The 27,676-nt window shown below is 34.6% G+C and overlaps 1 protein-coding gene and 1 long non-coding RNA gene across 5 annotated transcripts in view; one reads left to right on the top strand and one right to left on the bottom strand.

Annotated features, from left to right (window-relative positions):
• LOC140700168 (uncharacterized) overlaps nucleotides 1-21,028 on the top strand; it is a 73,305-nt gene extending 52,277 nt beyond the window's left edge. Inside the window, exon 3 of the long non-coding RNA XR_012078445.1 lies at nucleotides 20,950-21,028. This is a non-coding gene — a long non-coding RNA (uncharacterized lncRNA). The remainder of the gene's footprint in view (nucleotides 1-20,949) is intronic.
• CPSF6 (cleavage and polyadenylation specific factor 6) lies at nucleotides 143-27,134 on the bottom strand. 4 transcript variants are annotated; one of them, XM_031683133.2, is made up of 11 exons: nucleotides 26,935-27,134; nucleotides 19,440-19,649; nucleotides 17,943-18,046; nucleotides 14,507-14,652; nucleotides 13,431-13,604; nucleotides 13,191-13,301; nucleotides 12,244-12,748; nucleotides 9,991-10,106; nucleotides 9,439-9,592; nucleotides 7,380-7,572; nucleotides 143-759 (listed from the first exon to the last, which is right to left on the bottom strand). In XM_031683133.2, the coding sequence occupies exons 1-10, from the start codon at nucleotides 26,992-26,994 to the stop codon at nucleotides 7,383-7,385; spliced, it is 1,770 nt and encodes a 589-aa protein (XP_031538993.1). In that variant the 5' UTR covers nucleotides 26,995-27,134; the 3' UTR covers nucleotides 143-759; nucleotides 7,380-7,382. The 4 variants fall into 4 exon arrangements, with proteins under 4 accessions (XP_031538993.1, XP_031538995.1, XP_031538996.1 ...); XM_031683135.2 differs by having other exon boundaries at nucleotides 7,380-7,569; XM_031683136.2 differs by lacking the exon at nucleotides 13,191-13,301.
• Nucleotides 27,135-27,676: the final 542 nt, after the last annotated feature.

Genomic DNA, 27,676 nt, shown 5'->3' with positions numbered 1-27,676 from the left:
GTGAAATTTCAGTTTTTACAAGTTTACATATCATTCAGCAAAGTCACAAGCTTAACTAGGTAAAAACAGCTAGAAAAGCAGAATATAGAAATATTAAATACCCATGTAATCACCTATTCTAATATCAAAATTGAGGGCAAGAGACACTTAATTAGTATGTTTAATTCACTGAACGCAAGATTAAGAGTGATGCATATCCAAAAACGCTATTGCAATGCTTTTTTAAAGGACAGTATAAATGTCATAGTAACATTATCTTTAGATATTGCTGAACACAAGACTTTCCCTGAGGTGTAAACATCAAATAACTTGAACAGCTTTACACATCAGCCCCATTAAACAGTTTATTACAACACTACATCTATTGTAATCAAAGTGGTGCTGTTTACAGACATTATCATATGAACATTTTTAACAAGAACAAACTACTATAAAACAAGCATTTACTTGACTTTTTTTTTCCAATTGCTTGCACATTATAATGGCCAAATGTAAATAACCAGTAATAAAGTTGCAAAAGCTATAACTTTTTAAATCACACTGGTTTCCTTCAAATAAAACAGTTAAGCAACATAAAAAATAAAAGTAGAGCTACTGGTTACCATTTATGCAGATTTGCTTTATTCAGATCTATTCCTGTTCATTTTATCCATGAATCCTTACAGGTTCAGTTCAATCACAAGAAGCAAACTGCTGGACAAGCGTCATTTTTCCCCCATGAAGACTGTTTTGTCTTGGAAGGTGTTCCTCTTCCTTCAGCTGTAATGTGTCAAAATTTATGATGTAGATTTTGCTATTCCCCATAATACACAGAAAAACGCTGGCTTAACTATACATATGCAAGTCGTGCATCTACTTCACTGATACGTACTCTAACACAAAATAAGAATTAACTGAAACAGTAGCTGCCTTTATGGTGGAGAAATGCTCCCAATTTATGTGGTGACTAAAACTGAGACATTCTGATTTCATTCTTCTTAAGTATTACTCCCTTATAAATTTAATGACTGAAACAGAAATCAAAATGTAGCAGCTACTGTTTCAGTGAAGATGGAAACATTTAAGTCATTTTCTAAAATATGCATACTACAAAAATAAATGGAAAATGCCTGGATGATTTTAATGTAAATATTTTTCGTTCACCCACATAAATTCTATATAACTCATTAACAATTAAATGTGAACTAAATATAAATGCAAGAAATTATTTTACAAATTATTTATTTATTTAACAGCATACAGGAACTTCTGCAAATGATATAAATCAAATGGTCCTCAATGTTACAAATTTATGAATATATAGCTCATTAGGCACATTTAAATAAATATGACATCCACGTACAAATCTTTAGACGTAATACAAATTTAAAACATTTACTTTATTTTCACTCTATTCCACCTATATAGAAATATCTACCATAGTATATAAACTAACCCAAAATAAACTAAACAGGAATCTACAATGATAAATTTCATTGAAAACTCACATAAAGGAAAAAACCCCAATAAATCAGATAAAACTAAAATTTCAAGAATACATAAATATGCAAACTTCAGGTAGAGGTTCACAAAAGAAACATTTAATTAATGTGGATATAAGTGATCACTCAAACACCAAATATTTAAAATATAAACTCCAAGACAGCATTTCAATAAGATGATGTTAAGAGGCAAAGGGCACAATGTTTAGTGATAATCTTCCATAGAAGTAACTGAAAAATATGTTTTGCTCTACAATGAAGAGTAATTAATACTATGTCACAACTATAAATTTTATCTTTTATGTCCTTTCCTCTTCAATTAGGCTGTAAGCATCTTAAGAGCATCAGTACACATATGCATTCACAATGCCTACCAGTAGAAACCTAAATTTTACAACTGCAAAACGAGAAAACAGGTGTTATGTAACCCTGGACTTTTATCTTTTAGTTTCTATTTGCCCACATTTTTCAAAGAGATACTTAAGCCATTTCTAATGTTACCTTTTATTATACTTTATCTTATGCTGGTGAAGCTTTTGGTGGAATTATTTCATGGAAAAAGAAAGGTAGCTTTCATATATTTTATCTTCACTACTTGCAAAGAACTTTAAAAAACTAGTATTGAAGTATTAAAGAGAGAGAAGGCATATGTTCTAATCTGAAAAAATGGGGATTACTCAGAAATTCATAAATCTTACTGCAAAAAGATGCTATATCCCTAATTATTCTGTCATGTTGGAAGGGATGAATAATAGGGGAAATATTATTTTAAGTCACAGTGAGCAAAACAAAAATACCCAACCCTTCCAAAAAACATATGGTATATACTGCAATTTTATATCACTTATCACTCCAATGGAGAATTTTACTACTTTTTATGTAGAGAATCCTGTTTGTGAAATTACAACACATATCTTTAGGATGAATGCACTTATCTTTTGCTTGAGTATACTTTATAGATAGATCTTTACTATTAATAAGTCTCTAATTTTCATCATACAGACATAAAATCTAGGGGATAATCTGACAGTTTTTATTTCTATTTCTAAACACTTTACATTTATCCATTTGGAGATACAAATTTTACAATCTCAAAAAGAAAGCAAATTTGAAGGCAATACAACCCATTTCCAATAATCCAATTCCATATTATAGTCTCAAATTTCTAAAGTAGAAATCTACATAATCAAAGATAGCAAAAAGAAGCTTAAGTGACAAATATGACAAACAATGCTCATGTTTTCAGAATACCATGTGCTCAAATCTGTGATGTCAAAGCCACACAATTTCTTGCTTTATCTATCAGTTATAAAAGATCTATGTAGACAGTTGTTTAAAAAAAAAATTAGACATATGGAATCTATGGCTCTTTAATGAAGTCTGTAAAGTAAGCACTAAATTAAAATTTCAAACAGAAAAGCACCTGTATTTTGAGACAATGTAAGATCAAATCAATACTAACAACTCAAATTATGACTGTTTCTGTTAGAAACTTATCTAAGCAAATTTACTGGTATCAGTATCTCTAAACTCATGGCAAATTCATCTTTCCAATAAAAATTCAAATAGATATGGATGTTTTACAGGTTGTGAAATAAAATACTGAATTAAAAGGATTCTAATATAATTTTAGAGTACTTTTATTAACTCAGCAAAATAAAATTCACTTTTATCTGAAAATTTTTTCTTAATGAGAGGAATGGAGAGATGGGGTGGGCAAAAGAAATAGAAGTATCTAAATACAAGTTAACTCTTTTTAAAATCAAAATCCCTTCTTGCATTGACCAGAACACATTACACAAAATTCTTTTTACTATAGATGTTTACAAAAAATTCCCTTACTACGAAAACATTTCATACTTTCACCCTTCCACTTCTGGAGATAGTACTTACCTCATTTTAACTAAAGCATTTTGTTACACTAGAAAACATATACATGATTGTTGCTCTAGGCAGTTCACTAAATAGTAGAAATAAACTTCGCCACAGTTAAATACTCAGTTTTGCCCCCCCAAAATTCACAAAACGGACATTTCAAAATAAGCTGCTGTGTAATTTAAAATTCACTGTGAGAGTTAAAACATGCTACCACAGGAGGCAAATTAGTAAATCTGGATAGCATATATGACACCCTTACCCCTTTTTGGTTATTAGGTTTCCTTTAAATAATGCTTAACTGTTCATTCAAACCATTATTTATTCAAAACAATCTAATTTACAACCTAAATAACAAAGGTAGTAAATTTCACACTGAGATGAAAGTGAGAGATCAAGGTGACTCACATTGGCACTGGACTTTTTTTTTTTAAAAAACAGGGAACATTCATCATTTGTAAAGAAAACCATATTCTTAAACCACAGTGAGCAAAACACACACTATATACATCCATTCAAGGGATCACTTCCTACCCTCTTATCACATAAGATAACTATGTAGTCAGACAGGTTTTGCAAGTAATACTAAAAGCAAGGAAAATTAGAGCAAAAAAAGTGAGAGCTGGCACATCTAGGTGAGGCAACAGGGTTATACGGGAAATTGCAAAGAAACACAGGACTAGACAATATTAGGCAAATCTCAGATGACTAAGAGTTACAGAAATAACTTTTAAATCTCATTACCACCAGTATAATTCATCAGATAATTAGAATTTAATTTTCACATAAGACTCAAAGTAACACTAACTCTTAAGGAGAAAACATCTTAACATGAAAGAAAGAACTTTTGATTCTTTTGGGGTTTTTTTGTTTTTCCCAAATTAATACAAAGCTATAAACTGAATAAGGAATGCAAAACACCCTAAATCTTGTGCAATGACAACAAAATTGAAGATCATGATGTTTATGATTGAAGAAAAGTAACCATACAGCAAAGGAAAGTATAGTTATTTAACCCCCATCACGTACATGATGCTTAAAAATCTGATCAAAGAAATGGATGATTTGAGAATGTGCAAACATCATGTCAGGGACAGGAAAAGCATGAATAAATAAAGAGTATTTAAAAAAATAATTTGGTTTCATTACTCTTCAGTATACAAAGAAAAGCTATTGACAGAAATTTGCTGAGTTGGTTTGTTCCAAACAAGTAATAAGAGGAATACAGCTTAAAATAACTATGAAAATAAAATTACTTCTATGAGAAGTATATAATCTTAAAATTGAAATACTGAACTACCTTTGTTTTGCTCAGAGTGGTCTGAGAATAGAGGCAGAAATTACAGAATAAAAGGCACAATGTAGTTACATGCTGAAATTTACAATACTGATATTCCTATTAGAATATTATCTATTTGAACTTTGATATTAAATACTTTTAGAAAAACTAATACATTTTTTAAATGAGAGAATGTAATTAACATTACCAACAGTTCAAACACAAAAAAAATTAAGATGGGACAGACATTAACAGCTTGCCAACATTAAGTTTCCAGTTAAATTAAGAACTTGCCTTTTTAGTCATTCATCATCACTTTAATGATAGATTACATTATTGTTTTACTTGTATACAGACTTACTACTGACATTCACTTTAGCTTCCAAATTACTCTCATTCCATTTAGTCCATTTAAGATTTACATGAAAGCTCAAAAGGACTCATAGTTAAAAACTTCTAAAAAGGTCAACAGACCTTATTATGATGGTGATTAAATGCACAAATAATTTGTTTAAAAAAGTTTTTTTACTTGGATATATTTAATTCCAGTCCCCACCCATTTATTCACGTCTACATCCGCAATAAATACTGTTTAGTATAGCAAAGGTACAATATTCCAAGATAACAGAATTTTTTGTACTGGAAATGCTTATGTAAAATTTTGCTTGGATGAAGGCACGTAACAAGATTACAACTCAATTCTGATTAATGTACAAACAAAACATGGGAATTTTGGTATGGTACATATCAGTGATTAAGAAGAAATGTCAACAATAGTTTGCAAGTTAGGAATTCATAGTTAATGTCTGAATGTAATGAAACTCAAACCATGATACAGTTAGGTGTACCCATTACTGGAATGTAATGTTAGTTAATTCGAAGTATTTAAAATTAACGATGGACTTTTTAGGAGTTTACTTGTTGACTATGCTAGTCTAACTAAAATCAGTAAGAAAATTCGTTAATTAACTCTGGGTATAAACTGGTGGAGAAGCTCCTTGATGGGGGAACATACAATCTAGGAAATGACTGAAAATGTATGCAAGTTCCATTATCACATCTTCAGTAACTAGAAGTTTGCTGATAACTGACAAAGTCTAAATAAAAATATAACTTGAAGGACTTGTACCTTACTATAAATGAAATGGCTGATATACGTTAAGCACTTCAGTAAGTTGGCCTCAGTTCACCTTAAATAATTGATGGACACTAACAATTCTTTAAGATGGGATCAGAGCTATTCAACTCAGGGGGCGAAAAAGCTACATCTTTAAAATTTACTGTTTAGTTTTACATGATATAACATTCAATTCTTACATCCAAAGAGCTGTTTTCAAAAAGCTTAGTTTTAAAAGTAAAAAAATGTTTTGCCTCATATTAAAATAGTGTTTTGAAATTTATTTTAAAGTTAAAGTTTTGATAAGTATTCAAGATGCATATTCAAAATGCAAGCAAAATATTAAAACTTGCCTTTTCACTTCAAAAACCCCTTAAAACTATAAATGTAATAGCTTATTTGTGTACCATAAAAATAAGACTTACATGCTTATTTTCTAAGTGATATTATTTTAAAAGGATCTCATTTGCTAAAATATACCTACTTTAAAGAAACTGCTATTCTATCACAGAATTATATACAAGTCTTTGATTTTGCCCATAACAATTTAAATACTAACAATTACCATAATTGAATTTTTATATTTCCCAATTTTATTTATGGAAAATAATCATGTAAAGAGTAGCTACCTATAAGGGGTTTGTTTTAGCCTAATTTAATTTGGATATGCAACCAACATAAGAAAAAAAATCTGTTTACAGAATAACCTTTGTGTCACGTGCACAAGCCTTATGTGCCCTCTCCCCACTTTTCACATAAATGCTGTTCACAAATATAAAAATAAAATTACACGTGAAAATGAAGTATAAACAGACAACTCATCCCGCTTTATGAAAAATGTACACAAGAAATAGTTTTAAAATACAGAAAAAAAGACACAATGATTATGGCTTATGAATGAAACATCAAAGAAAATTATTTCAAGGTTATTCTAACCTGGGATGTATGATCTGATACAATTTAAAATTCTTTATATGGAATACCCTGAACCCATTTTAATTGAGTAACTTTCATATCTTCTCTGCAAATTAAAGAGTACTAATTCTTTTCTTTTAAAAACAAAACCCAGACGGCAGGAAAAGCGTCTTTTCTAAAAACAATTTTTTCAAGTAGAAAAGCTCTTTCAATGCTGAGAAACCACCCTCCTCTATTATAAACTATTATAGTGTTAGGTTTCTTTAAAAAAAAGTTTTAGGGATAAATAAAGTTAGTTCAAGGAGAGAACTTTAAATTTATGTTTTTAAAGTCCAAGCACACTGTATCTATGAATTAATCCCCTCTATTTTATATTTTACATCACATGCAAAATATGTATGTGATTAAGAAAATTCCAATTTTTAGATTTTAGAAGTAGGCAATGAGTCCTCTTGATTATTTTCTTGATTCTTAGGACCATTAACAATATGAAACCTAAAAGCTGTAACTCAAGCAAGCAATACAATAATCAAGGATAAGAGGTATCAAAATGTTTACCTGGCATTACTCACCTGTCATTTATCACAGATGTTTCCAGAAGATTTAATTCTGAACAAGTAGTTGGACCATATATACTGTATAAACAACAGCCTCGGAGTTATTACTGTTAATAATACACATGCTAAATATAACAGGAACAAGGAATACCCACCTTCTAACGATGACGATACTCGCGCTCTCGGTCACGCTCTCGGTCCCGGTCCCGGTCCCGGTCCCGGTGTCTCTCTCGTTCTCTGCTTCTCTCTCTATAATAATCATCATGACGATCTCTACTACGGGATTTATGACGCCGACTCTTTTCTCGTGATCTACTATGGTCCCTTTCTCTTGATCGTTCACGTCTTCTAAAAGAAATTACTGAATTAATGTTCTCCGTAATTGGATGGCCTTTAAAAAGGTTATTCAATATTTTGATGTTTAAAAACACCTAAGAAGGCAAAAAATAACTGACAAATCTAGTTTAGACTAACTATATCCTGAACTGCCAATCATGATTTACAAACTTACCTACAAGCGTGAACTAGAAATCCCATTTTAAAAAATATTCACCCCAAAATTGGGAACCAGACACACCATGGCATTACATCATATCATCTATTATACCTATTATAACAGGTAGCCTAAAACAGACATGCAGTGTTTATTGAAAGAAAAGCAGAAAGGAAAAAGAGAGAAAATTTCAAAGGACCCGTGTTTCAAGCTAAAGAGCATGTAAGAGGTAGTTTTTTAGACATAAAATTCATGAAATCATTCAATATACAATGGACTTAAATAAACATAAAACTACCACTGATTAACACAAATTACCTAAACCTATATGTAAATACCAATTTTACATTTATAACTTACCAAAATATGGTTCATAGTTAAGTCCTACCCCACTAAGAAACTTTATAATGAAGTACATACACATGTATGCTTGGGGGGTTGGTGTTGAGGGGCATGGTGGGAAGCAGAGAAGAAACAGTAAATACGACCACTAGAAAAGACTGGGATACTATTCAGTGTTTCATGAGCTGCCTTTAAAAGAAACAAAAACAGGTACTTTGGTAACCAAAGTGTAAGCCTTATAAATCCTGCTATTCTCATTTCTGAAATTCACAATAAGGAAATGCCAATTAGTTTAATCTCTATTTTGTATTTATGCACCAGACACCTAGACTTAGCAAACATTATTAAGTGCTAAGCTTCTGATCAACATAGAAGTTATTACTTTGGACTTTAAAAATTAAAAGAAGACTATATAAGATATGGTCTTTAGCTATGACAAATTTGTTCAAATCCAAAGATCCTTATACTGGGTCAAAAAGGTAGCAGTATAAAGTTGGGGACCATGACAAAGACAAGCTCCTTTTCCTAACTTAATGAAGAAGACTCTACCACCAGATAAAGCATACTAAAGACAGATCTAAGAATACTATATGCAGATTAAAGATCTACCTTGCAAAAATATGGAAAATTTCATGGTTAGCAGTAATGCCAAAAAAAGGAACTATAATTTAAAAAAACCCTAAGAAATAGATCATTCATTAACTTTCTTGTTTAAGAAATACTTATTTACCACCCATTCTGTACCAAGCACTGTTTAGTCATTACAAATATTGTAGTGAACAAGACCAGTAAGAGACAAGATCACTTCCATCTTTCCATGTGTTCTAGTTAACAGAAATGTGCTTTAGTAATATTAAATAAGAATAAATTATGTTAAGTATTATGAAAGAAATAAAGAGAACAAATAGACAAAATAACCTGGGAGAAGACTCCTAGGAAGTTAGACTGAGTTGAGGCACGAAGGATAAGGAGCCAGCTAGGGAAGAGCCAGGGAAAAGGGCTCCCAGCAGAATAAATATCAAGTACAAATACAGTGAGGTGGTCGAGTGCTTGATATGTTAAGAGAAAGAGAAGGGAGAACAACATGGCTAGAGAATAGTGAGCAAGGAGAGAGGTACACAATGATGCTGAAAGGACAGGAACTATATCACACAGTATCTCAATGTTTACAGTCTCAGTAAGAGTAACTGGAAGTCTTTGAGGGGGTTTAATCAAGTGAACACCCAACATTTGACTTAGAGTTTAAACAAAACCAAAAATCACTCTAGCTGCTAATTAAACAGTAATAAGTAAATCAAAGTTTTGTAAATCTCAAACACACAATATTTTTCTATTTGTAAAAAGCAGTTTTAAATAGGCATGAGACAGGAAAGTTTTACCTTGATCCAGAACCGTAAGATTTGGATTCAATTCCATGAAGGCAATCTTGCAAAGAGCTAATAAGAACTTTGCAACGATCATCAGCGGATACTTTGGATTGCTTAATTAAAGAAATTGCAGTTACCAGTGTCTCAATAGCACTCCCATAATCACCTGTGAGCGAAAGGAGAGAGACTGAAGTCAAATTTTGTTTTCAAAACACCACCAAATCATTTGGACTAAACATTTTACAAAAGGAATGCACTTTAAAATGACTAAAGAAGATGTCTTAATTTTTTTCAGTGTTTCACTATCTGGGAAAGGCATTAATATACATGAAATTAACAATAATCTGTTCCTATTATACACCTAAAAATTTTATATTAGGGGTCTTTCCACTACACTATATATACAGATCCATTCAATGCCCTTTAAATATAGGTAATGATTTGGAAATATAAAAAAATAACTCTTGCATGTAGATAACCCCTCTTCAAGATTGTACTTAAAAGTTTTAGGTCACTCCTAATAGCACAAATGAGAAATATTAATACAGAAACAAATATACAAACCAGCACTGGCATCAGACACAGCTCTTGAAATAGCACTGCTTGAGATTGCCCTATTTCTATTCATGATTTCTTCAAACTCAGCTTCACTCAATGGCGTTCTTGCAGTATCCATTTCCCTATAAAATCAAAATAAACCTTAACTTGTACTCAAATGATTTCCTAAATTAGTCATAACAGTGTAAAGCAATTCTTAATAGTTGCTTTTGACAAGTGCCTTACAATTTAGTAGTTACTTTGTCAGACTGAAATATGCTATTTTTCCTACAAAGAGAGTAAGTCAAAGCAAAATTATCTTGCACCATTACCTTTCAGCTGAAATAAAGTAGCAACTTAAAAACTTCATCTTTCTGGAGACTAGAGATGATCTATTTACAAATCTAAAATACATTATTTTTCAAAGTCATACAAAAACAGATACAATAAACTGTTCTGCTGTCTCTGTCTCTCTCTATATATACACACATGTATATATAAACAAAAAAACGCTGAATGGAAAAAATACATCCCTACACAATCAAGGGTGGGAATTTAGTTTCATTTATGTTTGGGTCCTCTAGGTGCAGAGGCCAACTCACAACAGAAGGATAATAAATGTCTGTTTAATAAAATTTCAGGAGGGATGAGATCTTAGACTTATCTTGTTTGCCACTGAATCCCTAGAAGAATATCCAGCAAATAAAGGGTAGTCAGTACCTGTAAATATTTGTTGAAAAAAATTAAATCCCAAGATTTTCTAAACCTGTTGGACAACTTTAAAAATTGTGACTACATGTATAGCACAGGAAAAGGTAAATTTTTTGCCATCTTAGTTATTAGGTAGGATGTTGAACTGAAGCAAGCAGTAGCAGCTCATTCTAATGAAATGAGGAAACAGCTAATATAACCTTCTGCATGTTTTAAAAGATATTACTGTTATCCCCAAAACTTTATAAACATCCTGATGAAACTACAAGTTGTTCAAAATCCATGTATGATTTTAACTAAATTCTGTGACATATACCCATCCTACCCCCTTTAAAAAAAAAAACTTATGTAGGATGTGTTCTCCAATTTTCTTTTTTTTTAATATTTCTTGTATTGAGTTATAGTCATTTTACAATCCAATTTTCTATTAAAAACTACTCAATAATAACAAAAAATATATACATACACATATTTTTAGAAAACCTGATACTGTAGAAATTCTATTATGTTAGGAAAAGGATATGAAACTCAAATTTTAAACTGTTGAACCAAGCCACCTAACCCACTCCTATACATTAAGGGTGAACACCTGCTAGGTAGTTGTTCGCTGGAATTAAACTGCACAGAAGAAAAGTTGTGCTAGCCTTGCAGTTGTAACATCTTTCAAGCATTTTTGGCAATCATAAAGACACAATGTCTATGAATAGGTAACTGTCAACAAACTTTTCCAAACTCATTTCTCTGGCCCTGTGCAACTGTATGAAATTAAACAGATGCTCAAATCCATCCCTGCAGGACAATATCAAACAAACTGAAATACAAAGTAGTTCAACAGTGATAAAGAATACAAATTCAAATGATAAACTCAAAGGAAACTGAAGGGGCAAATTTAAATAGTTCTTAGAAATTAAGAATATAGCTCTCCAGATTACGATTTGAGTACAGATAGTTTTAAAATTATTTCAAAAGAGGGCTTAGTGATCATTTAGTTCCACTGTGGTTTCCACGCAGCTTTTCTCTCAGGATTACCATTAACTATTTTAATTTCCATAAAGTCCGTGTTTTATAAGCCTCTGTAAATTACTTAATGTTCCCATTTTAATTAAAAGTTAATAATTTTGCTACTCAGGACTCCTGATGAGCATGAGATAATCAATAGTACCTATCTAATAAACTGATCTAATTCCTAAAATAATGAAGAAACTAGCATTCTATGTAGTGTTATCAATGGTAAATGCGATTCAGATTTTAAAATCTTAAAAATGGCTTAAGGATCCCATTTGCTCACTTAAATTATCTTTAGTAACCTATTTTAATTTAAAAAAAATGATAGAAATGAAGTGACTTGCCCTAAAAATCATATGGCTGTGTAAGTGGCAGAGCTGGATTATTCTCAACCCTGTACAGTATGTTTTTCACCATATTATACTGCTTCTTCTAAGGGAAAATAATACAGAAAATTAAGGATGTAGGGGGAAAGGTCATACTTTTTAAGAAAATTCAGTGTGAAAAATATCTTTTGCAGATCAAATACATCAAGTCCACTTTCATAGATAAATACTAACTTACCTTCCAGGAGGCCCATAGTCACCCCTATCATATGGCGGAGGCCGGCCATATGGATCTGTTGGTGGTGGACCTCGGCTATCTGATGTAGGCATGCCGCTGTTAGTTGGTGGAGGAAAAAAAGCCGGGTTCACATGTGGAGCTGGTGGTGGGGCACCTGGAGGTGGTCCAGGAAGATGCGGAGGAGGAGCAAGTGTAAGGGGTGGCCCAAGAGGGCCAGGTGGGCGAGGTGGAAAGGGGCCTGGAGGTGGAGGTGGTCCCTGTTGTGGAGGTGGTGGACCAGGAGGGGGGCCGTAGCCTGGAACTGGAGGTGGAGGACCAGGAGGAAGCGGACCCAACGGAGGCTGCCCAAAAGGTTGTCCAGGAAAAAGAACTGGTGGTGGAGGGCGATCTCCTCGATTAGGAGGCCCTGCTAAAGGAGGAGGCAGAACCTGACCAGGAGGTGGAGGACCTGGTGGACCGGGTGGGCCTGGAGGACCTAAGGGTGGACGTGGTGGAGTCTGTCCAGCTATAGAATAAAAGGGAGAGAGAAAGAAAATAAAAAAAAAACACTTCAATAAGATTTTAATCTTCATGCCAAAATTATACTTTTAAAGCATAACTCATAGACCAAGATTCTTTCTCTTTAAATGAAACCCATATATAAATGCTACACTAACAATTACAAAGGTGAAGTATATCGTTACACATTTAACTAGCTCAATTTATGCTTAAGGAAAATTACTGAAACAAAAACTTTAATAGATTACAATGCTTAGAGATAGTTTCCATCTTTCAGCGTACACACACTTCTTACAGTGAAATCACCCACCTTATAGTCTACTCTGATGCCAAGCTAGAAAGTGAAACAAGGAAAAATGGTCTTGAAAGGATTTTTTAAGAGGTAAGAAAATAAGACGGATGTAAATATTCTATATATAAGTCAAGCAAGTTTGGAGAAAAATAAAGACCTTTTAGGCCAAAAATGGGTATTTCCTCTATGCTGTGCCCCATATGCCATGGAATCCTAGTTTCCAGGAACAAAGGCCGAGTTCCTTTAACAAGATGCTTGATCAAATTTCCTGGATTCCAAAAATAGCATAACAAGGAGAGTAAGTCACATTAATAATGCATTACTTGAAAAAGAGAGAAAAGGAAAAGAGGTATTAGGTAGACATATTTTATCCATGGTAATTTAAGAAAAATTTTACCTGGAAAAGGTGGAGGTGGACCTCCTGGTCCTGCTGGCCCAGGAAATCTGTCCCCACCAGGAACAGCCCCTGGAAAACGGCCCCGTCCTCTACCACCTTGTGGAAATGCTGCACGTGAACTGCCTCCTGGAGGACCAGCTTTACCTTCCCCAGACATTTGTCCTGATTGCGTAGCTGCAAATATTCAAATACTCATAAATAGCATTTATTAAAATAGTTCTCTGATATGTAACCACTGTTATTAGAAACAACTCTATTTTAAAGTTCATTTACACTATACACTAACTTGCAGATGCCTTGTGCCTGTCCAAACTACATAAGAAGTACCAGTTAGGAAAACATTCATATCTCTTTAATTTCTTTTGAAGTCTCAAAAGATCCAGGCTTAAATGTATTTCCAATAAGCAAATATGAGTTACTTTCAAAATACCATACTCTGCAGCAGCCAAGACCAAAATTCTCCAACAGAAATCTCAATTTCAGTAAGCATAGATAATTTAAATTTAATAACATATTATCCATCAGTTAAGTGCTAAAACATTAAAAGAAAAACCACCTGAATTTCTGTTAATTACAAGATCATCTTATTTCTTTAAATGATAACATTCACAAGTGTATTATGGCAAATCTTTTCTATAGTCACTTTACCAAGTGGTGAAAGGTCTTGGTGCCAAGCAGAAAATCAACGAATACTTTCTGGTTATCAGTGGTTTCTCCCCCACCATAACACACATCCATATAACTTTCCTTCAATCTAGGGATTAGAATGTAGCTTCTTCCTTTCTCTGGGATGGGAATGACAGAACAAGAACGGCAGACCTACAGAACTTGCATACTGTAGTATTATGTTGGGTCTGTGACATCTGGAGAAAAATGGGAGGAGGTTTCCAGTACACGGGACCACAGTCATAATTAGTAATTTAAATCAAATTCAAAGCATGGACTCTCTAAGATGGATTCTCCAATTAACTAAATATAAATATTAAGATGATTTCTCTAGTGTAACATCCAACAAATGCTAGCAAGATTGGTTAAAATGCACATCTTTTAATAAAAGCCTCTGAGGGGTTGCTTACTTTTCCTGGACTGCATTTCAAACTGACTCAGGAACTGTTTATTGCATGGAGTTACAACAGGATTCTGACCATGAAGTTCTCTTTTAGGCAACAGATCCATTAACTTTTTTGAGGATGCTTCAGATCCAACACCAACAAGGGCAAACCTAAAAGATGTTTAATGGGTTGAGGTTAGAAAGTGAGGACAGAATAACAACATTACCATTATTAAAAACAAAATGGTCTGAATTTAATTTTACCTAAGAAAACAGAAAACATGTCTTAGAATTATACAACCTCACTTTCGTCTTTAACTTTTAAAAATAACAACACATATTATTCACTCACTTACAGTGTATATATAATTCAGTGGGTTTTCTTAGTAACAGAGAATTTTACAACCATTGCCACAATCAATTTAGAACATTTTCATCACTCTAAAAAAACCCCCACACCCATTAGCTGTCACTCCATTTTTTCCATCCCCCAACCCTCATTAATTCATTGTTTCTATGGATTTGCCTATTCTGGACATTTGAATGGAATTATACAATACGTGGTCCTTTGTGCCTGGCTTTTTTCACTTAGCATAATGTTTTCAAGGTTTATGCACGCTGTAGCGTATGTCAGTGCTTGATTTTTTCATGGCTGAATAATATTTCATTATATGGATATACTATATTTCCCCAAATCCATTACCTGATGGACATTTGGGCTGTTTCCACTTTTTGATGATTATGAATAATGTCACTATGAAAAAATGTTCAGTATCATTAGCCAACAGGGAAATGTACCACAACAGTACCACCCTACACACACTAGGACAGCTATAATCAAAAAGACAATTAACAACTGCTGGTGAGGATATGGTGAAAATTAGAACCCTCATCCACTGCTTAATGGGAAACGTAAAATGCTGTGGCCATTTTGACATTCTGGCAGTTCCTCAACCCTACATGGTATGTAGGGCTAACATACAATGCAATAAATCTTCTCCTGTGTGTATATATGTACCCAACAGAATTGAAAATACATACTTATATAAACTGACACACAAATATTCATATGGGCATTATCCATAATAGCAAAAATGGAAGTTTGTATTAATTTCTTTCATTAAAGATCTGAGAAAGGGTGGTTTTGGAACAGTGGCAAACCATATAGGGACTATGGTGTAACCTATTTAGATAAAAGAAACCATTTTCTTAAAAAACAAAAAGAAAATCTATGCTCATACAAAAACTAGTACATGAATATTCATAGGAGCCTTATGCATTACAGCAAAAATGAAAACAACCCAAATATCTGCCAAATGATAGAATTTTTTAAATGTGATGTATCCATATATTACTGGAATATTCTTCATCTATAAAATTACTTAGCTATAAAAATATTATTTAGCTATAAATATTATTTGGCTATAAAAAGAAATTAAGTACTGATACATGCTACAAAATGGATGAACCTTGGATGAACCCTGAAAATACTATGACAAGTGAAAGAAGCCAGTCACATGGACCACATTCTTTATGATACCATTTCAGAATAGGCAAATCCAGAGACAGACTGCTCAATGGGTATGGGATTTCTTTTTGAGGTGATGAACTGTTCTGGAATTAAATAGTGGTAATGGTTGTATAACTCTGTAAATAAACTAAAAAACACTGATTTGAACACCTTAAAAGGGTGAATTTCATAGTATGTGAATTATATCTCAATAGAAAAAATAAATTTAAAACAGAAAAAAACAAATATGTATCAGTTCATACTGTTGTAAGATATTCTAAATTATTCTCAGAAGGACTCTTAGAAGCCTTTTCTCTCTAGGATTCAAAATGGCCTTTTAATTAGATCCCTTCTTCTAGTCAACAAAGTCTTCTGCTACACTCAAGATTATCCTGGGTCACAATATTTAGAAACAATTTAATGAATTCATTAATTTAACAAATGTTTATTGAGCACCACTTCCTATATGCCAGGTATCATTCTAGGGTGAGGGATACAATAAGTGATCAATGCTTTCATGGAACTTACAATCTAGTAGAGACAAGACAATAAACAAGTTAAATACACTATAATAAGGAAAAATTGAAAAAGGAAAGCGTGATGGGAGCAGAAGGTTCTATTTTTGCACCGGGTGGTCATGGAAGGGAACTCTTACACAGAATCCTGAACGAAGTGAAAGAGAGCTCCAAAATTTGGATATTTTGGGAAAAAGTAAGCCAAGAGGAGGTCCTAAGTAGGAATGTGTCTGAGGAACAGCAAAGAGACTAATGTGGCTGAAGCAGCAAAAGGAAGGTAAAGAGTAAGGTTACAGAGGGAGTGGGGAAACAGATTTTTACATAGCGCTTTGTAGGCCACAGTAAAGATTCTCACTTTCACTTTGGATAAAATAGGTGGCCATTAGAAGACACTGAGCAGACATACTGATGTCTCTTTTCCCCATCCTCTACTATACTGCACTACTTCTAGACTGTAGGGGATTAGGGTGAAAGCAGGGTAGGAGGCTATCATAGAAATTCAAGTAAGAGATAATAGTGGCTCAGACCAGGTAGCAGAAGTGAAGTTCATGAGAAGCAGCCAGACTGCACATGTTCTCAAAATATCCCTAGTGATTGTAAACTGATACACTTAGCACATTAGCGTATTTTTTACTTTATCATTCTGCATCCAGCAAATTATCTTTAAAAGAAATTCAAAATCCGCACCTAAGAATTATATAAAACAATGCCTGCCGCAACATCATTTATGATAGGCAAAACGAGAAACCCAAATAATCAAAAGAATGGTAAAATAAATTACAGTAGCATACAAGGTATGGTGAAAAAATTAATACATTAGAGAAGATAAATATTTACTGTAAATATTTGTTTTACTCCGTGTATCAAACATACTATAAAATATGTGAATTGTAATCCTATTGTCTTTTTGCAATAAAAATATAAGCATTAGGAAAAAAACCTTAGAGGATATTCACTAAAATGTCAAGAGCAATCATCGATGGATGGTGAGATTGTGGCTTTTTATTTTCCTACTTTTGGACATCTGCATTTTATAATGATCCTACCTCATTTGTATAGTTTAATAGTTTAAAAAAAATAAAGCAAAACATGTTACATCATTCTCCAGTTGTCCATCTTCCTCCATCCCTAATCACAGGGATAGTAATACTTCTTCAAATTGTCATTTCAATAATCATTTCAACCACAGGAGAACTCAGGAAAACTGGAGAGGAGATCTAATCTGTCCACACTCCCAGCTCCTCTAACTGTAGTGAGCTAGACAACAGGATATGTGATTAAGTATGAATCGTTGTCCAAGAACCTCTTGCCAATATAGGGAATAAAACACCCTACACGTTAGTTAGCATTAACTTTAAGGAAAATTACCCCAAAACCTGTAATCAGTAGCTACTAACTTACATTAGGGAAAAAAAAATTTAAAACAAAATTCTTACCCCTTTGACTGGCCATTTGCCCGATTTTCAAAAAATTTTATCTCCAAAATATCATTTACTCCCAAAGAATGAACTGCTTCAGTTAAGTCTTCATCTGTTGTCCACTGCAAGACATTTCCCCCTCATTAACCATCAAAACATAGCCAAGATATTTAGTTTCAATTTAGTTTTTAAGGGTAAACGCAGGACAAACAAGAGAAAATTAATGCTCAGTACCAACTAAGTGCAATTACTACGAGTCAGTCTCCATTTTTAAAATAGCACAAAAGCACCCGAGGACTTTTAACTTTATTCCTTGGTAAGAGTTTTGGAAATTAGAAGGTATACACTTAGGGATAATAAAGATTTTTTTTTAACTCAATTAGTTTTTGGTCTCTTCCAGCTTTCAATTGCTATGACTTTAAATTTGCAATAAAACCAATCTCACTTGTCGTTTCCTTTCCTTAAAGGAAATTATTTTAGGAAATAATCTCCACCTGATGTTTCAATATAAAATGGGGGGGAAAATCCTAGCATATACTCAGTGCCTACCATATACTTTATATCAAATATTTAACTCTTAAAACATAGAAGTCCTGTATCATTCCCATTTTACATATGATGCAATAGAGAGATTAAAGAGCTTGTCCAAGGTTATAAAGCTAACATAGGTAGGAGGTAGGAGCTAAGATTCAAAGTCTTACTTAGCAACCACACTCTTTATAACTACATTGCTACTGTCTCCAATATAAAGATCACTTAGCCTGGATGGCAGGAGATTGATCAATTAGTTTTTTAAAAATTTAAACATTAAAAAATGCTATTAAGGAAGTGGAATGGTGACAAGTTTTGACTTCTAGACAATTTTTAAACTTTCAAGTATGTGTAATAAATGCTTCTAAGTAGAGCTACAGAAACTCTACAGGACTGTTTTAGTAAATATTTAAGACTTAATGCTAATAAAACATAGATAACACTGAACATCCAGCTAATAAAACTCCCAACCAATAATCCTATGGTCTCATAAACTATTCAAATTAAAATACAATGTATACAGCAGCATTTCCATGAATGAGATTTCAAATTTAAGAGCAGAAATAAAACTTAACATGACTATAACATGAACTAGATGTAAAATGAAAACTTTAAAAACCAAGAGTTGTATTGTGTCTCTTTCTCTCCTACACTTCTGAATCCTGGTTTGAGATTTTATGTGAGCATTCTTCTTTGTAAAACTGAGACAGCTGAAGTATAGGAGTAGTAAAGTAAAAAGAATTAATTAGAAGACAAAATAACTGAACTATATTTGATAGGAATATCCACCAAAACAAGTTGAATGACTACAAAAATTTGGAATTTATGATGTTTTAAAGGTACCTGTATTTCCTTCCTCAGTGCATATAGAACCAACCTAGTAACTTCAAATTCTTATTTTACAAAATTGGAGAAAAACATTAACTACTGGAATGTTTCAAAATCAATCATCAATAACTTAATTCACATGCCAAGTTTACGTACCCATGTTAGATTTCCAATATACAATGCAATTCTCTTTCCAGTATACGTATAGACAACATTTGGTGCTGCTCCTTTACCCACATCATCACCAACAGTTGGTGGGAGAGTATCCATGTAGTCCCGGTCTTCTGGGGCATCTCCATTATTTGCAGATGGAGAGATGACATCATCATACAAATCTATCTGATCATGCCCTCCATATTCAGCTTCCTGAGATACAGAAATAATGCTCTAGATTATACAACAGTCAGACAACTACTCAACAGATTTGAATGCAAATTCATTCAACTACTTTGTTTTAAAAATTTGGTAAAAGAAAAAAGCCTAAGATCTCAGTACAAATTTCAGTTTATGCCATAGACAATTCTTCTTGAACAGTGCCTATAAAGTGAATTTCTAATCAGTGAATTCTGTTTTCCCAGTGATTATTTATTATTATATAGGAAATAACACTCCTCTGGGAAAAGAATGACATGTAGACAAAATAAATAATACAAAACTTTCCATGGAAGTAAAATACTCTACAAGTAATACATGAATACAAACAGATGGGCTTAAAAATTTTTTTGACACAAAAATATCACAAACAAAAATCAGAGCCATTACAAATCTTTAATATTTATCTGCCAAAAAAAATATAACTATTATTTTCCATGGAATTCAGGATCTTGTTTCCCAACCCTGTGAAAGCTATTAGTTTAAGAAAAAGCAGTGAGCTAAGCCATAGGAAAGGGATAAACAAATGTGGATATTTAAATGATTCTGAATGTCACAACAAATGAAGAGAAGCAATAAACAAAATATAGGTTAAACTATCCAAATTAGTATCTATTAATAGTTTCATTATTCTCAGTCAAAAAGCAGTTAATGCTTACCTGACTTCTTAGTCAATTAGCAAGAGATATCTACATGGTCAAGAGAAAAAGGATATGAATAAGGACCTAGTAAAGCTTTGCCATTAAGTGTCACCAGCAGAATTAAAGCAATGCTAGCGGATGCCACTTACATGCATGCCTAAATGATATGTAAGTAAGAGGAAAATGGAAAAAAAAATGTGAACAGGAAAAAAATGAAAAAGGAGGATTCAATTTGTAAAAAAAAAGCACAAGAAAGGTACTGGCAGAACACTGGACACCATTTAAGTTGCCTTTGGTAACCGTTACTGGGCCACAGACATGACTAGCTAGGATCAGAGGAAAAGCTCTACTTTTATCTTCCTCCCTTTCCACCACTAAGTACCTAAATCTTGATGTGAACTGTTTTATTCTTGAGGTAAAATATTTGAGAAAGTAAGGGAAAAGAGGCAATTACATTTACAAAAAAGCAAATTTAAAAGAGTTCAGACATAACTCCTATCCTTTCCCATTAACCCATTTTATTAAGGATGAATACAAATGGCACAGGAGAAACTAACAGTTTTAAGGACTAACTACTATATGGATTTAAAAAATGACACAGAAGTTATTTCTAATATGACTGTGAACAGATCAACAAAATATTGTTATTATAGGTCCCAAAGGAACATGGCTATTGTTTCGTTACTTAGAAGAGAGCCAGAATAAGATACTGTTAAAAAGAAAGAGAAAAAGAAGAAAATCTAGAAGAGGAAATACCACTTATACACATAGCCAAAGGGACCTGAAATCTGTAAAGTCATCTTCAGGTAATTATCTAATTTACTAATTATTCAACAGCATCTCTACATAACAATACTGTTAGGAGGTTGAACATCTATAGCAAGATCTCAAGATAAATCAAAAACAAAGCCATCTTTAGCAATGGACAGAAACTAAGAACACAAATCACTGAATAATACTATAATTTAATTTTGTTTGTACAGCAATACCAAAATAACCGTTGAAAATTGAGTTTTTGTTAAACAAAGTAACATGATCAAATTGCGGTGACAGTAAAAATTAGAAAAAAGGAGGGTGAGTTTTGTTATGAAGTTTCAGTGTAGCTGAAAGCTTCAGGTGGCATGGCTGCAGCAGTGATTCCACACTCCACACACCTAAGACACTAAAAAGCTTCCCACAGTGGGTAGTGGGCACTTTAAACTCTTGCAATCCAGTTCTGTACATCAAGTAGAATTATTATTACTATTATTCAAAAGGAGTTGTGTTTCCATCCTCCTCAGCAGAGACTATAATCACAATATATGGTCTGAGGGAGAGTAAAATAGAATGCAAGGGTTATTAACAGCAGCACTAAAATAAAAAGTATTTAGATTTACACTTTCATGAAATAGGTTAACACATCATTTGATTTTTTCATTAGTTGTAAATCTAAGAGAATGTTTACGTAAGTAGACAATTCACAAGCATAATTGCAGCTACACTAACCTGGTGAATCACAATCACTTACTATTTTTGTCCGTCCATGAATTCCTATGTTGACACCAACCAATTTTCCATATTGATATGATTCTACCAATATTTAGCATCAGTCATTTTGTCTGGTAGCTGGACTGCTTCCAACTGGTTGAAGTATGATGCTAATTGAGACCATGGTCCTGGGGTTTGATCTCCATGTGGACTAGTTAGCTTCACTCTGTTCCAAGGCCACAGCCTGTACTTCTAGCCCCAGTGGTATGCATTTGGACTTGGTGAAAAAATATTAATGAATCTGAATACATATACCACCATTACTAAAATGCAACTCAAAACACACACTCTTCTGTAGTATTAGTAATCTTCCTCTTCAGCTTTAGCATATCACACCTATCCTCCAGATTTAATAAAAATATATATATAGAGAGAGAACATATCCTACTTTCTGTTCCCACTCTAAAAAGGGGGAAAACACGCATCTTCTGAAATTATGTAAAAGGTATATCATAGGTCATATATAAAAAAACTGAGCTCTGAAAGTCTATTGAACAAACTGTCAAAGAGAAATGGGCAACAATGTCAAGTTCTACTATGTAGAGTCTTTTCAGTGATTACCTTTAGGAAATTTTAATGGCATTCAAAAACAAGAACATGTCAACATTAGCCCTCAAATTATTTATAGTATTTATACCAAATACTGCCTAACTGTAACTATCTACTTTTCACAGCAGCTACTCACCGACAGGGCTGCACATTAAATAACTTCCAGCAGGCAACAACTCTTAGGGTTTGTAAAAAAAAAAAAAAAAAAAAAAAAAATTCACTTTTCTTTTTTCATTTCCTACATTCTAATCACTATAATCATTTTAAAGGCAAAGTATCCTCTCAATATTTTACACTTCAAGATTATGTTCCTCATGATATATAAGTAGCTGTTGCCAAGTCAAAGAATAACCAAAATTCAATTAGCTTCTTTTTAAAGTAATATTTCTCAACTTTTTTTCATTATTACCACTCCCTGCTTCCAAACAGTTATCTTTAGACATATTTTCCCTATCACCTCCCATTAATTTTAGTATTACAGATGTACTGTACACCCTTATTGATATGGCTGTGGTACAGTTGTATTATACACTTCATTCTCCCTGACAGGCCTAGCCCTGCCTTTGGTGGTCCTAAAATGTATTCTATACCATGGAAGAGAAATATACTAGCATGCAAAATCCAATAGCAGATAATCTATTACATATTTATTTTTTTAGAAAATATTTCACTTTCTGATTTTATGTTCCAAGTAGATAATTAAAATTAGTTTGTGATCTCTATAAAAAGCTGAACTGATGGTAAGGAAGACAAGTTGGTACTAAAAATATGCCACATAAACCACAAAGTGGACAATTTATAGGCAGCTCAATGAGCTACTCAAATAATAAAACTGAGTAAGAAGTGTTTTAGTGCCTCTTAAATATTTCAACCCAAGTTTCTAAATTAATCTCTACCTACCTCAGCCTCCATCTTACAAGACTTATCTTATAGGATTTTCTATTAAATATAAAATTCTTAGAAATAAGATTTTACTGATATTTGTCTAATAAACTTATCTTCCAAAATTAGCTAAACATTGGCTAGAGTAAATACTTAGAAACTAAATGTAAAGTATAATGACTTATGAAATAAAGGCAAGTTGACTTATGAAGATGTCTAAACCCATAACTTCCAAATGAATTTTTCCACTACATTTTCATTTTAGTCAGATTACTAAATGAGCACTACTATCAGTGACCTGCCACCAGATACATCAATAACTAAATTCTCCATTAAGAGCTGTTACTCCCCAAACAAGCAAAATACACACTACTTCAACGCACATGGTATAAACTTTCCTAAAGTTCAGAAAATTTGACTTTCCTCTTCACTGTCAACAAAAATTCTAAGACAGAGATACGCATAAAGGAGTGATTTCTGTAATACATTACTTGTCAGTGTTATAATTAGGTAGGTGTCTCTCAACCCCGCTACAGTGCACTGTATGGTAGAGACTATGAAAACTTTGTATCCCTCCTTGTTGGCATGTAACAGATACTCAAGAAATGTATATTGGACAATTGAGTTTAAAATTTTTTATTTTAGTTTTGGTCAAAATACAAGCCTATAATTATTAAATATTAAGCTACCAACTACTATATTCAAGTACAAATACCATTTCGAACTGAACTGATACACACTACAAAGGCTGAAACGAACCACTTTCTTCTCAATTCTAAATCCAAGTAATGTACAGGTTTGGAAGCAGTTCAAATTCTTCCACTGGAGCAACTGTTCTCAATTTGGTTACATCCAAAGACCTTCAGTTTAAGAACTAAGAAGCACCTATAAAGAATAGCGAACTCCCTTGTGCCTTCTCCCCTTCTCCACTTTCATCCTCCATTCTTAAAATTCATCTAGTGAAGAAAGGGAACGATACTATAGTTTGACTAACTTATTCTCACATCATTCCCAAATTAAAGTTTATTCTAAGACAGCTGAATGTCTCACGGTTTTTGAAATAGGTTTATACTGTGCTTTACCAAACACATTTTTTAAAAAAAGCATAAAAGTATGACCATTTAAAATAGAAAACACATAGACCACAAAGAATATCAAAGTACACAGTGCAATTTAAACTGCAACTCACAATGAAGAACAAATTTTTTAAATGTCTACAGTTTAGAAGCCAAAATAAGACCAATTATATTTTAGCAAAACATTTTACTCAACCACCACAAGTAAGAGTTTACAGTTTACTGTAAGAACCAGTAAAAATAAAGTCACCAGCTAATAAGAGTCCACATTAAATCAATCAGCAATAATTTTGTAGTTGCCTCTAATTCTGATAAAATTTCAGAAAAATATTTGATGATAGTAACATTTTAAAAAATGAAGGATGAACCTTAAAAACCACCAACTATCCTTTTGTGGCCATATTTTGTATAGGAATTACCACAACAAGCAGTATATTACGAAAGCCAGTCATATGAAAAAATAATAACAAAAACAAAGCCTCTATTTAATCCCATTAATCTATTAAAAAGTAAAAAGATTTTACTGTAAAAATTATACAACTATGTGTAAGATATAATGCTACAGGTACAAGTCAATAAAAAGGCACATTTTTTAAAAAAGATCCCTACAAAGCAGTTCCTCATGAAGGCCACAAAATTTTAAACTCTTCTTACCTCCTCCTCAGTCAGCACTAGTTACTGCACAGGGATAAGCAAGTATCACTCCATCCAGCTATACAGATTAGAGAAATGCCCACCCCAAATAAAGTTACGTGAAAGTCTAAAAAATATTTCATTAAAAGGTTCTGAAGAAAGTTCCAATTTCTAAAATTGTAGCCCAATTATTCCTTTATTGTGGGAAGAAAAACAAGTAAATATATTTTCTGGTAAGAAATCTAAGACTGTCTTGAACATTTAATTGTTCCTTTACTTATAGATATGGACATTTTCGATGGAATGTTATACTCATTTGATAGATAAAAAGAAAAAAAATTTTCCTAGAGGTCTTTGTCTACAGATCTTAAAAAAGCATTAGAACCTGTGTAGCATTCAAGGTAATTTTCTAAATTATCATTGACACAACTCAGGTATCACATATCCAAAATGTAAACACAATAAAAAGAACAAAGATTTTAAAACTTAACATTTGACTACAATGGGTTACATTTAGGCATGTTGAGTCTTGAACGGAATAAGAAACATTTAAAGCTAATTGAAATTTTTTCCTAACATTAAACGAGGAGCACAAATATTTCTTTTTAAAAAAGGTTTCTAGCTTTCCCTATTTTAAAAAAACTTGAGCCCCTAGTCACAAATAAGATTCTCAACGGAGGAAAAAGCCCCACAAAAACACATTAATTAGCTAGCAGAATTTTACTAAGCTTCTCATACGGACCTGGAAAATACAAAAAATAAAGCTTTTAAGTGTACTGCAGTTAGGGACAATTTGACTTTTTTAAACGTGTTACTACAAAGAAGGCAGTAAAGATGTGAGCAGTAGGCTTACAGCTTAAACGTCACTACTCTAGTAACAACCTTCTCCAAGGATGCCCAACATCAGAGATCACAGCTCCGCGGATAAGTTCTTCTGGGCAACTGTGGCCTATGAGATACCGGAAAAACCTTACATTCTCACTTTCTCCAGCCTCTCAAAATCCCTCGGAGGACAGTAAACGTTTTGCTTTTGGAAATCGGGTCATAGCTACAACCCTTTATTTTAAAACTATACGGTAAGAATTTCGAGTGAACGTTCTTTAATCACTCCTCTGATCCTTAAGTGAGCTACCATCTTTTTTCGTTCCATCCACTATCGCGCTTCCAAGTAGTCCTTTTGGCCCAGGCCACCTATCTTCATAGGTATTTCCATCACAAAGGCCGAGAACGACTCGGCCTCAAAGGCAATGCAAGCCCTCGACCACCGACGCTGGGCCAACCGACTTTTAAACTCGATCCTTAGGTCCAAAAGTCAGAGGACTTGTTGCAAAGTGCCTGCACCTAAGCCGCCTTTGGAAAGTGTGAGGGGAGGAGGAGGAAGGCGCCACGCCGAAACCTGTCGCAAACGGGAGCAGGAGGGCCCAGGAAGCTGGGCGCGCGGGATACAAAGGGCCGTGAACGCGGCCTTCCATGCGGCGACCGTGCGCCGACAGGGAGACAAAATGGAGCGATGGGAGGAATCGGAGACCGAGCGGCAGGGCCGGGGGCGAGGCGGCAAGCGCGCGCCCCGCTGGGCTTCCTCCCCGACACGGCGGCGGGGGAGGGGGCGCAGTGGCGGCCTGTTCTCCACGCCGCCCCACCGCCCCGGCCTAGCGCGGCGGGAAGCGCCCGCCGGCCGCCGCCAACAATGGGGAGCGAGGCGGCGGCGAGGGAGGGGCCCGCGGCGGCTGCACGGCGGCCCGCGGCCGCGCTCGGGGCCCCGCAGCGGGTCGCAGCGCCCGCGGCCCACGAAACGACGCGGTAGAACGAGGGGCGAGGGGGCGCCCCGCCGCGATCGGGCGGCGCGGCCCACAGGCGCCAAGGGCGCACGGTCTGCAGCGGCGCCGGCTCGCAGCCCGCGGCGGACCCCAGGTCCGCGTCCCGGCCGCAGCGCCGCCCACTTCGGCGGCGTGGGCCTGGGCCCCCACGTACCTGGTTGAACTCTTCGCCCACATCCGCGTAAATGTCTATGTGGTCCACACCGTCCGCCATCTTCCCTCGGCCTCGGCCGCCGCCACCGCCGCCGCCGCCGCCTCCTGCAGGTCCGTCCGCCGCGGCAGCAGCAGCGGATCTAGCGGTGGGGCGGGGCACGCTGCGTCACTTCCGAGGCCCGAGGGCCGAGGCGGGGGCGGACGGGGGAGCCGGTCTCCTCCGCGGCCGCCAGCTCGCCGCGGAGAAGAAAAACTGCGCCTCCGAGGGCACCAGCGGATTCTTTTGTGTGTCTGGGTTAGGCTTGGGGGGCGGGGCAGGGGTGGTCTCAGTTGTTTCCCGACACTGTTTTCACGTTATCTCAGCTACAGTCAAACGTTTTGTAATATTTTCATTTCTCAGTTTTTCTTGCATTTCTCACAGCCAGAGATTTTAGAAAAGTGGGAGTTTGAGGTCCACGATTAAATACAAAGTGTTACCCCAGCTTTCTGTGAGTGCCTTGAGAGCGAGAAGAAAGTCTTACCCCTGCATCCTCAGAGACCAGCAGAATTTCCTTTGCCTTGTAAACGCTAGATACCCGTTGATGGTTACCTTGATCTATTTGTATGCATGTTATATGCATGTTATTTATCTTTCCATCTGTATCTCCGGCATCTTCTTTCATCTCTTTCTCGTCTGTCGTTTATCGTACCATTCATCGCTCTTCATTTTTCCTTCCTTTGATTTGCAGTTAGTTCTCTCTGGA

The sequence above is a fragment of the Vicugna pacos genome, chromosome 12 (genome assembly GCF_048564905.1).
Source record: "Vicugna pacos chromosome 12, VicPac4, whole genome shotgun sequence".
In the NCBI taxonomy this organism is placed as follows: Eukaryota; Metazoa; Chordata; class Mammalia; order Artiodactyla; family Camelidae; genus Vicugna; species Vicugna pacos.
Note: the sequence above shows the minus strand (reverse complement) of the source record. Positions and strands in the feature narration are given on the sequence as shown.